This window comes from Conger conger, chromosome 5 (genome assembly GCF_963514075.1).
Source record: "Conger conger chromosome 5, fConCon1.1, whole genome shotgun sequence".
In the NCBI taxonomy this organism is placed as follows: domain Eukaryota; kingdom Metazoa; phylum Chordata; class Actinopteri; order Anguilliformes; family Congridae; genus Conger; species Conger conger.
Genome location: NC_083764.1, coordinates 13,088,912 through 13,101,616, shown reverse-complemented (window position 1 = coordinate 13,101,616; position 12,705 = coordinate 13,088,912). Strand labels below are relative to the sequence as shown.

General features: G+C 38.9%; 2 protein-coding genes across 6 annotated transcripts; both read right to left on the bottom strand.

The window, feature by feature from the left end:
- Nucleotides 1-4,815: 4,815 nt before the first annotated feature.
- Nucleotides 4,816-8,099, bottom strand: LOC133129455 (gap junction Cx32.2 protein-like). Of its 3 annotated transcripts, XM_061243564.1 has the most exons (3): nucleotides 7,789-8,099; nucleotides 7,270-7,360; nucleotides 4,816-6,031 (listed from the first exon to the last, which is right to left on the bottom strand). In XM_061243564.1, exon 3 carries the CDS (start codon nucleotides 6,009-6,011, stop codon nucleotides 5,190-5,192), a length of 822 nt encoding a protein of 273 aa, XP_061099548.1. In that variant the 5' UTR covers nucleotides 6,012-6,031; nucleotides 7,270-7,360; nucleotides 7,789-8,099; the 3' UTR covers nucleotides 4,816-5,189. The 3 variants fall into 3 exon arrangements, with proteins under 3 accessions (XP_061099548.1, XP_061099549.1, XP_061099552.1); XM_061243565.1 differs by having other exon boundaries at nucleotides 7,270-8,099; XM_061243568.1 differs by lacking the exons at nucleotides 7,270-7,360; nucleotides 7,789-8,099 and adding an exon at nucleotides 7,216-7,239.
- Nucleotides 8,100-8,827: 728 nt separating this feature from the next.
- Nucleotides 8,828-11,058, bottom strand: LOC133129397 (gap junction Cx32.2 protein-like). 3 transcript variants are annotated; one of them, XM_061243459.1, is made up of 3 exons: nucleotides 10,964-11,005; nucleotides 10,674-10,715; nucleotides 8,828-10,216 (listed from the first exon to the last, which is right to left on the bottom strand). In XM_061243459.1, exon 3 carries the CDS (start codon nucleotides 10,188-10,190, stop codon nucleotides 9,345-9,347), a length of 846 nt encoding a protein of 281 aa, XP_061099443.1. In that variant the 5' UTR covers nucleotides 10,191-10,216; nucleotides 10,674-10,715; nucleotides 10,964-11,005; the 3' UTR covers nucleotides 8,828-9,344. The 3 variants fall into 3 exon arrangements, with proteins under 3 accessions (XP_061099443.1, XP_061099442.1, XP_061099444.1); XM_061243458.1 differs by lacking the exon at nucleotides 10,674-10,715 and having other exon boundaries at nucleotides 10,964-11,058; XM_061243460.1 differs by lacking the exon at nucleotides 10,964-11,005 and having other exon boundaries at nucleotides 10,674-10,951.
- Nucleotides 11,059-12,705: the final 1,647 nt, after the last annotated feature.

Here is a 12,705-nt window from a genome sequence, read left to right as displayed (position 1 = left end):
AAATGTAATATTACCTGATTTACAGTACTTTACCTTATGGTATTTTATTCTGGTGTCCATTAGAGGGCACTGCACTCATCACTTTCAGACAGGTAATTGTAAATGAGACAAGTGATCAGTGAACAGGATTTTGCACAGGGATTAGCTGGCTCTGTCTCTGCCTCTGACTGCATTGCTTACATTCCCTCAGAAATTTACTAGAATTGTTGAGCTGCTGCAATATAATCTGTTTATGCACTTAAGAAGCAATGGCGTGCTATTTGGTTTGCTGTCTTGCTTGCTTATTGAAGGCACACTATGGCACATATCCATATGTCTAAATCATTGTGTTAATTCACTTTTTATTAAAGTTCCAGGTAAAGTTACAGATTAACAGTTTCTGGTGCATCTTTATGCAAAAATAACGCAATGGAAGGCAAACCAAAAAACTGGTAAATAGGTTCAGTACTAGTAAACAACTAATGAAACGTAAACAGGTTTTTGCTCCCAGGTTTTGGTGTGTGGTGTTTGGTGTTGCAGATGAATCCCAACTGCTCATCCCCCCACACTTTTTCACTCTGACGGAGAGGACCAGGATCCTGAAGACTAAGAGGACAGTCAGCCAGACCTTCCCAATGTAATTGGGTGGGTCTGGATTTCGCAAGAAATGACGAGTCTCCAGTCACTCACTGATTCATGAGCTTTTCTAAAAGAGGAAAAGTTGAATGCAGATACAATGCAATTTGTCTTAGAGAATTTATGAGCATTAATTTACCCCAATCAGGGAGACACCCATCAGATAGTGCTCCTTATGACTCATTACCACCAGAAAGTAACAAGAGCATACAAGTAATCGCAATATAATGATTACCTGATGTATGAGCCTGATAGCTAAGCACCCAAGATGCCATTTGAGGTTAACTGCAAGGTTATCTGATTCTCTCTTGCTCTTATGTAAAAATACCTCCCCATGTGACAGAACTTTGAAGTCAGCTATACATACATTATATTTATTTGGCCAGTCCTATAGCCCCACCTAACACGTCTTAGATTATGGCATAAACGTCTTTGCACATGGAGACACAATTATTTAATGGCTTCTGCAAATGATACATCCAGACCACTAAGGAGAGTAGGCTTGTTCAAATATCAATACTTGAGCAGATCTTGAAAAGCACACATGGGCCTTTGAGCACCACGATTTTCTAATAAATGGCATGTATTTTAGCGGGTACTGTATCATGTATGTCTGCTGCTACACAGAGCGCAGGTGCAGGCAGGCAGTGGTCACTGGGATATGAGTGTGGCTACGGTTGAGGGAAACCTTGTTAAGGGGTTGAGTCTGATGTTTAAATGCCTCTGTTTCTGGCAATAGAGATTGTGTTTCCATCCCCTTCGGGTCTGACTTGACTTCCTCTTTCCTTCAAAATCCATTTAGTTTGGACACAGTTTGGCTGTGAAAGTCCCACAGTAGCACATTCATACTTAAGAGGCTGTTACTTCAGCCTAGACTGGTTAGCATCCTCTTCCATTGTACATATTTAGCATATAGATACTTCCTCGTACTGCAAATGAGAAGAATAATACAAGTAATTATTTGGGAGTGAGACTATCATCCTAGACAAGAAGTTCAATATACACGCTTGAAGGTGGGTTGCAAATTATTGTTGCATGTACATTACCAAAATATGTCAGAAATTTTTTGTTTCATTTTAGATTTTGCATTCACTGTTAAAAAAACATAATATTCATTCACATCTAGAAAGAGGACCAAAGATGGCTAAACTTTGTAGTACTACTTCTAGTATGTGTACCTGTTTCTAATCATATTACTGTTGAAACATTGTGTAGCTTGCTAAACAATTATGCACATACTATTTTTAATGACTAGACACATCACATCATTCAGATTTATTTATAATGTTTTGGCATTGACAATTTACAATTATATATGATACATTTACATACATTTTCAATATTAAAGAAAATGTACAGAAAACCTGACACATTAAAATGTGTTAAAAATCAAATGTAACCAAGAATATGCTGATATAAAGTGATTGCATAAAATGGCAAGATGCATCTGAATACTGTCATTGTACAAGATATTTTGGAATATCCTGACATGTCTGCTGTGTATATGAGCCACACCTGATCCTGGTGCAAATCAAGTGAAATATCTCCAGCATGTTTAATAGCAGAGACACACAGGCCATCACCAGCATAAAAATGGTCTTCTCTGTGGGTCGTGACATGTAGCACTCTGCGGTAAACGGGCAGGGATTTCTGGAGCACTCAAACATGGTCTCCAGCATGAAGCCATAAAGATAATACTGAAATGAAAGCTGACTCAAGCAAGATCTTAGAAAACACATTCACCAAATAACTGCCCATTAGATTGCCCTTGATGTGAACTTTTCCACTCTCATCGGTGCCTTCAGAGTGTGGCACTCTTGATTTTGCAAATGGTGCATCAGTTTCTTCTCCTTGTATACAATGAGCATGACATGTTAACTTACATTTTCTCCCTTGAGAATTCTGTAATTCCTTTATACAGCGAACTGCGACATTGTCTATGACACATTTAAATTATAGGACTGAGAGCAACTTTTGTCAAGATTGGCTGCAAAAACTAGTAAAGTAAAGATTTATCCTAAATAGTCTGCCAATTTTTGTAGTTTAAACGCATATACATTTAAGAGACTCATTTCAGTTAGTAACTCTACTGAAAACAATCTGTAGCAAGGTTGTTTAGTTTTTATTCCAATTATGGACTTTTCTTTTCAGCATTTCTTTTTATTTGTTTACCAATATTGAAAAACAATAACCAAAGAAATCAGGGTCAACAAAATGGTATATTATTCTTTCTGAACTACATTTATTGGATATAGTATAACACTTTATAGAGCAAATTTCAGGATTCAAAAAACAAGCTGAATGTTTGTTCTATGATAAATAAATATTGACTCACAACTGGCTGAGTTGATGAAGACCTCTTTCTTAGACCTGACTAGACTACTGTTGCTAAATTTGTGTCATTTTAATTTCAAAACAAGTAAGATTAATTAATGATATGCTGGAGTACACAACTGTAAGAGCTGCATTATCTGCAAAAGTGTAGTCATTGCAAAGGGATTGCAGGTGGGGAAAAAGCATTCTTTCTTCAGCACTGCAAATTTATATCCACCAGATATATTTCACCAGATATGTCAGCAAAAAAACTAATGAATATGGTTATCAAGGACTGTCAGACATTGTTTTCATCTAAAAGATAAATCACTTGACTGAGAAGCAGGGGCATAATTTCACACAGGTGGGGGTCTTTATGTTAAGTTACATCACAGCCATCTGTGAAAGTGCAGGAGACTATAATAATTGATGGGTCATCTTTTCCTTTATTTTCTTAGCCTATTTTCAGTTTGGCTCCTCAATTTATGTAACATTAGTGCTTTTACATTGTGCCTTGCAGTAATCCTATGTCTTTCATCCCCTGAACTAGGAGTCTTTTCTTCTTTGTGTGGGGAGAGAGGACCCATGAAAGCCTGCCCATAGGCCATCTCAGAACATGCTCTTAGCCCCCTAGAGTGGACTGAGGCAGACTACTTTGAGTGAGCAGGGGTAGGGGAAGGTTTCTCTGCCGTAGCCGCGACAAAAGAGATGTTGACCCAAGGCTTGGGAGAACAGTTATCCTGCTGGCGTGGGGGCTTTACCCTAGGGCTTGCCTCTTCCCCAGACCTCATCCTCTTATCTTGTTGTCACACCGATCCTTAAGAGCAGGCCGAGAAGAGGCTGACCTGGCTCGATTGGGGCACCTGCGATGTGCATCTTCTCCCTATCGGGCAGACCAGACAGATTGAGCCATAGGGCTCGCTCGCCAGTCACAGCCAGGGTCATGCCAGTTACTGCCAGGGGCAGCTCTGCAAACTCCGGCCCGGTGGCAAATCAAAGGGAACGAGGGCAGTTTCCAATGTTCAAGATACTCTGAACTCTATTATTTTTTTGCTATTCTGTAGCCTATAGGCTAGTCTTTGCATTTCTGTTTTGCGGTGTACCGACTTTGTATTTTGAGTCCTGGTTTTCTGATTCTGCTTTGCAATTTGGCTTTCTTGCTGGTACTATTTGGAAGACAGGGAAGAAGTGGAAGGTTTTTCTGTTTTTGTAAATAATATTACTGTATAGGCAGGTATGGGCATACCACCCTTGCATGTTTTCAAGATTAGTTTAGTCAGTTGGGAGTGGAAGGTTTTCGTTTATCAATTAGTCAGCTTTCTTCTACTTTAAATTATCTTTGTTAGTTTAGTTAATTTTGTTATTTTCCTTTGTTTGGTACTGCCCATTCTTTCTCCACCCTGTGCTTTTGTATGTTCCTGTAAATATCCACTTGTAAATAAATCTGCACCTTTGTTCATCATCCACTTATCTATTTTTATTGGTATTTTGTCACACCCCTATACCCCTAGACCACCAGGGGATGTAACAGTATATTTGGTTAAAGTAGGACTCATTTTCTACCTCAGCTGAAGCCTTTCTGATGTAAAATGACACACAATACACTTGTTGTGCTGCTTCAGTGCACATTGGTGGTGGTTGAGATGAACTTTCATTATGACCATTTCATCTGTATCCCAACCAATCAACTGCGCTGACCTTTAACTAGAAGTTATACCACTCAGTTGAGATGGCAACTAAAGGGAGAAAGTGTTTTTGAAACGATTTGTTCAAAATCGATTGAGAAAAAACCTACCTGTGTCTTGTCAGATCACTCTTGAAACATTGTATGCCTTTTGTTTGCTGAACAATTGTATGCATGATGTATTTAATGAGATACTGACACAATCACATCATTCAGATTTATTTATAAAGTTTTAACATGGGAACAAAATACATTTACATACAATATTTGACTGTAGCATTAAAGAAAATTCACAGAAATCCTGACACATGCAAATAAGTTAAAAATCAAATGTAACTAACAATATGCTGATTTAATGTGTTTGCACAAAATGGCAACATGCCTCTGAATAATGTTAATGTACTATACCATATATATGAAAATTGGTCTATTTTGTTGGACAGAACAAGGTCAGGGCAGTATTTAACTGCCATTTAACAGCTTTTCAACAAGGCAGTCCAATGAAAGCAAACTCATGTTGTTATTTTTAGATTTTACAGAACACTGTGGAACTCCCTTTTGAGTCTTATTTGCCATCCTATGCGGTGCTCTGGTTAGCATTCGGTCCAGGTTCAAAACTGAGGTTGACTTTATCTTGCAGTGCATTCTCCTTATTTTGCAGAACTGCATCTCTATGATGATCAGTATTCACTGGAATAGCCAACAGAGTTTTCTGGTGTCTGTTAGAGCCACACTTGCTCCTGGTGCAAATCAAATGAAATATCTCCAGCACGTTTAATAGCAGAGACACACAGGCCATCACCAGCATAAAAATGATGAAGATGGTCTTCTCCGTGGGTCGTGACATGTAGCACTCTACAGTAAACGGGCAGGGATTTCTGGAGCACTCAAACATGGGCTCCAGCATGAAGCCATAAAGATAATACTGTGCCACAATGAAAGCTGACTCAAGCAAGATCTTAGAAAACACATTCACCAAATAACTGCCCATCAGATTGCCCTTGATGTGAACTTTTCCACTCTCATCGCTGTATTTGGGTACCTTCAGAGTGTGGCACACCTGATTTTGCAAACGGCGCCTAAGTTTGTTCTCCTTGTGCACAATGAGCATGACGTGTCCCAGGTAGAGGAGAGTTGGCGTGGAGACGAAGATTATCTGCATGACCCAGAAGCGGATGTGGGAGATGGGGAAGGCGTGGTCGTAGCAGACGTTCTTGCAACCAGGTTGTTGGGTGTTGCAGATGAACCCTGACTGCTCGTCCCCCCACACCTTCTCCGCTCCGGCCGAGAGGACCAAGATCCTGAAGACAAAGAGGACGGTCAGCCAGACCTTTCCGACGACCGTGGAGTGGGTCTGGACTTTGTCCAGCAGTGTTGCGAGAAACGACCAGTCTCCCATAATTCAACAAGCTGATGGAGCTGAAGGGGGTGAGAAAGGATAAAAAATGAATACTATATATAGTTCAAGGCCCTAGTGTTGGCATTTCAGGCTGCTAAGGGGACTGCCCCACCGTACATACAATCCTTGATCACTCCCTACTCCCCAGCTAGACCACTCCGGTCTGCCAGCTCTGGTCGCCTTATGGTTCCCTCTCTACGAGCACCTGGCGGTCGAGCTGCACGTTCACGCCTGTTTTCCGTTCTGGTTCCTCAGTGGTGGAATGACTTGCCTACCACTGTCAGGACAGCAGAATCCCTCCCCCTATTTCGACGCAGACTAAAAACACACCTTTTCAAACTCTACCTTAGTCCTCCCTCCTGATTTTCCCCCTTTCTGATATCCCTATCCCTCTTGTCTAACCCCAAAAAAATTAAAAAATTAAAATTGCACTTATGATGACTATATGTTTAGAACAGCACTTCATGTGTATTCACTAGTTATGGATGTGATGCTTTGACTTGTGGAAGAACCTATGCACTTGTAAATCGCTTTGGATTAAAAGCATCTGCCAAATTACTAAAATGTAAATGTAAATGTAAATGTAAATGTAAATGTAGTTCAGCATTTCCAGAGGTGTATAACATATGTTACTGTAGACCATAAACCTGATGGAAATTTCTGATAAATTTCCCACAAGGGTACACACAGACACATGCACAGAACATTTTGAAAATATGCTAGTCCTTTCAAACTGAAGAAAGACAGAAAGAATGAAAGAAAGAAAGAAAGAAAGAAAAAAAGAAAGAAATGGGGTTACATTTTTTTCTATTATATTGTTTAGCTTTCCATTTCATTTTAACTGGTTCAGTCTGTGGTCAGACAGCGCGCTATCAAAAAGTCAGGCAGGCCACCTTTATCTCATTTTCTAATTACTTATTAAACCTGCTCGCTGAGAAGGGTGCCGCATATTGTCATACGCTACATAAATGTACACAAATGCACTTTTTAATATTGATTTATATGTGAACTGATCCCGCGATGAACACTGTTATTCAATATATCCACCACATACTGTCTCCTTAATTTTAATTAAAAAATAAAACATGTTTCCAGTCAAGTTCAGCGATCATTTAAAAAAAAGTTGTATAAGGTATATTAAAACTCACAATTGTGATACATACTTTCTTAATACATATTATGTAATTTATTTTTTTCCCCTTACCCTCAGTACACCACACCAGTCCACAGGAACTAAAAGATAAAATGTATGCCTTACCTTAAGTTTTATCCCTTGAGAATTGCCGACTGCCGTGTTGCCTATCATACCTTTCAATTATAGGACTGGGAGGAACTTTGGTCCAGAATGACTGCAAAAATGAAGTAATGATTGATGAAATTGACAGAGTGCCAAGGCCACTCTACTGGACAACTAAATCTTCAAAACTATATTTTAACAAATAAAGATTTCTCCCAAATAGTCAGTCCTACATTTCTTGTTTTTATAGTTCAAACTGATCTGACATTTAAGAGAGAAAATATTGGTCACTAACTCTACTGAACCAGAATCGGAAGCAAGGGTTTAGTTATCATTCAGATTGTGGTATTTTCTTTAAACGTTAGTATTTCCAATTATTTGCTTACCACTTCTTGTAATAATAAGATTAAGCAAAGGGATCATGGTCAGCATAATGACATTTTCTTCTTTGGGGACTGCATTTAACTCAGACATAACACTTCATACATAAGCAAGTGTCAAGCAGATTTTTGTTTTTATAAAAAATACATATTTACTCACAACCGGCTGAGTTATAGATGACCTCTATCTTTGACATCACTAGATTATACTCTCAGAAAAAAGGAACACTGTGATTCCATAGAAGAATCAGAAGAATCTAGTTTTCTTGTTCTAGGTAAAATGGTTCTTGAACCTTTTACACTTTCTAAAAGTGTCCTATTGTCTTGTCATCGTCATCCCTGTTGTAAAATCCAGCTAAACCAGCTTGAGCAGCTTGGAAATGGATTTGATCAAACTGGTCATGAGATGGTTGAGATGGGTATGAGCTGATCAACCAGCTTGTACTGCTAGCTTGTCTGTTTCAATCCATGTCAAGCTGGGAGCAGGTCTGAACTGGTCAACCAGCGACAAGCTGTTTCAAAACCTTGCTTGAGCTGCTTTTTTTTCAGCAGGGATTAGATTAGACTATTTGATCAGCCAATGTTTACCACCAGCTCACAGAACAGTTTGTTTCATCCATCTTGGGTAGGGTGGCTTATAGTTGGCCAATATTAAATTAAGTGTATCAACAACAGCCCAAAGTGCAATGTTTAACATTGGACGGCCATTCCTTGACTCTCAGTTTAAAAAAAGAAAAAACAATTCTGCTCTAGTTAGGCCATATATTCATGATAATTTGGTGAATTATAAATTGTGGAATTTGAATGCGAATCAACACAAGTAGCATTAATTAATTGTATGGTGGAGTGCAAAACTGTGAGAGCTACATTATTTGCAAAAGTGTGGTCATTTTAAAGGGACTACATTTGGAAGAAAGACATTCTTTCTTTACCACAGCAAATTTCTAACCAAATTTCACCAGATATATGAGCGATATTATAATTAATATGGTTAATCAAGGGGGGTCAGATGTCGTGTTCATCTAAAAGATAAATTGCTTCACTGAGAAGGGTCTTCTGGGAACATAACCATGGAAATGTATTTATTGTAATCATAACAGAGAATGGAACTCAATTTATCAATAGCTTTTATTAAAATAAAAAAAGCAAAACCAAACAATATTACAAAGGGAAAATTTACAATGAAATATTTTGTTGGGCTTAAGGTCACTGTCTTTGACGGCCCACAATATTGGTGATGATAAATATTCAATATAACTTAACAATCAATGCATTTCAATGCAGTACAATGAATATTATACTGAACTACACATTACAACATTATTCAAGACATTCACCATTCATCACCCACAGAGACTTGCATGATGAGTCATCCTTTCCTTTCCTATTTATTTCTAGTTATTTACAGTTTGGCTCCTCATCATATTCAACATCAGTGCTTTTTCGTTGTAGCATACAGAATTGGCTATTTTATATCTTCCCTACAAGATTAATTAAAATTCGCAATTGAAATAAATATATAATGCTTCACAAGATCCTTGGAAGAAAGCCATGAGTACTAACAACATTCAAAAGCAGTAATTAAGTACTTCAAAGACAATGCATGTCCAGAGACTTCTCAAAAAAGAACACTTCAGTCATACATTCCATACAACATGCGTAAACAACAAATTCTGACATGAAATAAATACAGAGAGATCCAGCAGACAGCTACAGTTATTGTTCGCCCAGCAAGCGTTTCTCCTCTTTAGCACCTTCCAGACTGCCCCCAACACTTGGACTCTGGCCGTTTTCATACTGAAGGTTCAGTGCGTTCTGCCGCTGAGCCTCAGTGCGGCTCTGCCACCCGAGGCTGGCAGGATTTTCGGGCGAGGTGCGGTGAAGTGTGCGCGTCCTGTTGGTCCGGCATTTAACCCGGGTGCAGATGAGGTAGAACACCTCCAACACGTTGAGGAACAGGGACACGCAGGCCACCACTAGCATGAAGATGATGAAGATGGTCTTTTCGGTCGGGCGGGACATGTAGCACTCCACGGTGAACGGGCACGGCTTCCTAGAGCAGGGGAACATGGGAACCATGATGAAGCCATACAGGTAGTACTGGCCCACGATGAAGGCCAGCTCGAACACAATCTTGAAGAAGAGCTGCGTCAGGTAGCTGCCCAGCAGGTTCCCCTTGATCTTGATCTTGCCCCTGTCGTCCGTGTACTTTGGGCACTTGCCATTTTGGGTCAAGCGTTGCCTCAGTTTGTTCTCTTTGTGGATGATGTGCATGGCGTGCCCCAGGTACATCAGGGTCGGTGTGGACACGAAGATGATCTGCAATACCCAGAATCTGATGTGGGAGATGGGGAAGGTGTGGTCATAGCATACGTTCTCGCAACCGGGCTGTTGGGTGTTACAAAGGAACCCCGACTGTTCGTCCCCCCACACGCTCTCTGCTCCTGCCCCCAGAACCAGGATCCTGAAGATGAACAACACGCTCATCCATATCTTCCCTATAACTGTGGAGTGCGATTGCACTTTGTCCAGCAGTTTTGAAAGAAATGACCAGTCTCCCATTTTGTCTTTGGGTTCTTAAGACTTTTCTGGAAGAGGACAAAACAGAACAGACACTTATTACAAGGAACAATCTTAAAACATCAAATCTAATCCTCTCAATACTGCCATTAAACGATTTGTCAGTGTATTTGGCTAAAGAAGCATTCATTTTCAGCTGAGGGCATTCAGTGCACATTGGCGGTGGTTGAGATGAACTTTTATCCCCAGGTCATTATTTAAACTGTATCTCAACCAAACAACTGAGCTGACCTTTAATAGGCAGTTATGCCACTCAGTCGGGATGTCAATTAAAGTGTTTCGGACTCATCAAAGGCACTATATACAATTATTGCAGTATTGTTCCACAACAAAACAACTGAACTCCCTGTTTTACAATGATTGGTTTCTATTTGAACCAGTTGACCATGGGGTTCACCAGGTCTCAGGGTCACAGGATGTGTTCTTTCAATGAGTAAAGATATTAATGTTTACCAAGTGGTTTACCTTAAAAATTAATCTGCTTCCTGGCAGAAATACATAATCGGACTGTACAGTGCAAACCGGTCAAATTGGAAGAAATCATAAATTATAGATTATTACAAAACATATAGGTGCATACATTTCTCCTAATTGACTACTGTTGTACACCCTTTGAAAATATGCCAATGGATGTAATATCCTATACATGCTACTGATAATTAAATTCTAAACAGTATTATATACTATACTATATACTATATACTATACTTCAGGAATGGTCAATACAAAAGGATTTGTTGAAAATCAGCTCTTACCTTCAGGAATGACCACCTCTCCTTCACGCCAGACACCACGTCTGAAACTCTGAGAGTTAGAATGAACTGGACCTTGAGTTTTGGGTTGGAGAGATTGTGCAACACTGGTGGGCTGTCACCTCTTCATACAATCAGCAAATAAAATTGCATGGATTTTAAACTCCAGCGAGAGCCGAACGAGCACAGACCCATTAATGATTGACGGGTCACCACCATTACACGTAGCAGGCAGAAGCAATCAGAACAAGACTAGAGACTTCAAATCCGAACCTGAATAACTTTCCAGTTATTATGTCAAGATAAAGATTGACACAATGTGGAAAAATACCCTACCCACCTTTATTTAAACAGGTTAACATGACAAAGTACTTGGCTTCTCAGCTGATCCTCCAGGATAAAAATTGAAATAGAAATAGACAGAAAAAGAAATAACAACACAAAAAACAAAGGATAACAATTGCTTATTTTGTGATTAGTGTCTGTGATGTCATGCTTACTAAGTTATTATTAACCGCCATCTTACCATGCACAACTTGGCTGTTCTGATGTACTGTATTCTGCACTGTTACTGCGTACTGTATCTGTAACATTATGAGTTATACCTTCATGGTAAACCATTGTGCATCATGGTTTGCTACTGGCAGCTTCCAGTAAAAACAAAACAATGTTCACTGTATGCATTATACAATTTAAGTTTAAGTTTTAGTAGACTGAGATGAGCGTGGCTGTTGTTTTTACTTAACCAGTTCTGTTCGGATTTTGATGTATGGTTGGGGTCATTGTCCTGCTAGAAAGTTCACCTACAACCACGTCCCAGCCTATGAGCAGAGGCAACCAGGTTTTCTTCCAAAACGTCCCAGTACTTTGTGGAATTAAATATGCCACAAATCTTAACTAGTATCCACCACCGGCAGAACAAAAATCCCTAAAACGACACCTACTACCATATATTATTGAAGGAGGTTCTTCTCCTTGCATTCCTCTTTCCACCAAATGTTTTGGCCATGGTGTTTATGACCATAGCACTGTCTTCCATTCATAATTCCAATGATGTTTGGCAAACTCCAGATGCTTGGTTTTGTTTCTTGATTATGAATTGACTGTTCTGCAGCTTTTCCTATGCTGATGGATGACAAAGCGATTTTGCATGAATGTTGTCATTTTTGTACACTAGTGAAACAGGAAGTGAAGTAATGACACAATATAGTTCATTTAGGGTAAATTAAGTAAAAGTTTTTATCAATGGAAATGTTTTGATTTTATATATAATGTGTATTATGATGATTCTGGAGCACACTGTGTATAGTATATACCATTCTCTACATCACACACATTAGCTACAATAATCTGTCATTCTCCATTTCCTCAAATAAAGAAATGATGACCAAAAGTTGACCATTATGAATTCGCATTGTGTATTTTATTGATGAAGAAAAGTATACAAGCTTGATTTATTGACACAAAATAGAAGTGACTTTAAATGACAATATCAAAGACTGAAAAGTAACTGAAATAACAGTAGATAACCGAGTGTAAATGTATTTTTATGGAATTTGTATCTGGAGATAATAAGACTACATGTCTTATTATCATATGGTAAAGATCTTAAGAAAAAGATTAAAATAAATTGCATAAATGTATTAAAGTTCATATACTGACATGTTCATAACACATGTAATTTCATAACTACTTATGGATGAAAACAGCAGTGTGAGTTTAAATCTGAATCAAAAATATACACT

What these genes read in the sequence shown, in the direction of transcription:
- LOC133129455 (XM_061243565.1), bottom strand. Translation starts at nt 6,011, where the DNA reads ATGGGAGACTGGTCGTTTCTCGCAACACTGCTGGACAAAGTCCAGACC.
- LOC133129397 (XM_061243458.1), bottom strand. Translation starts at nt 10,190, where the DNA reads ATGGGAGACTGGTCATTTCTTTCAAAACTGCTGGACAAAGTGCAATCG.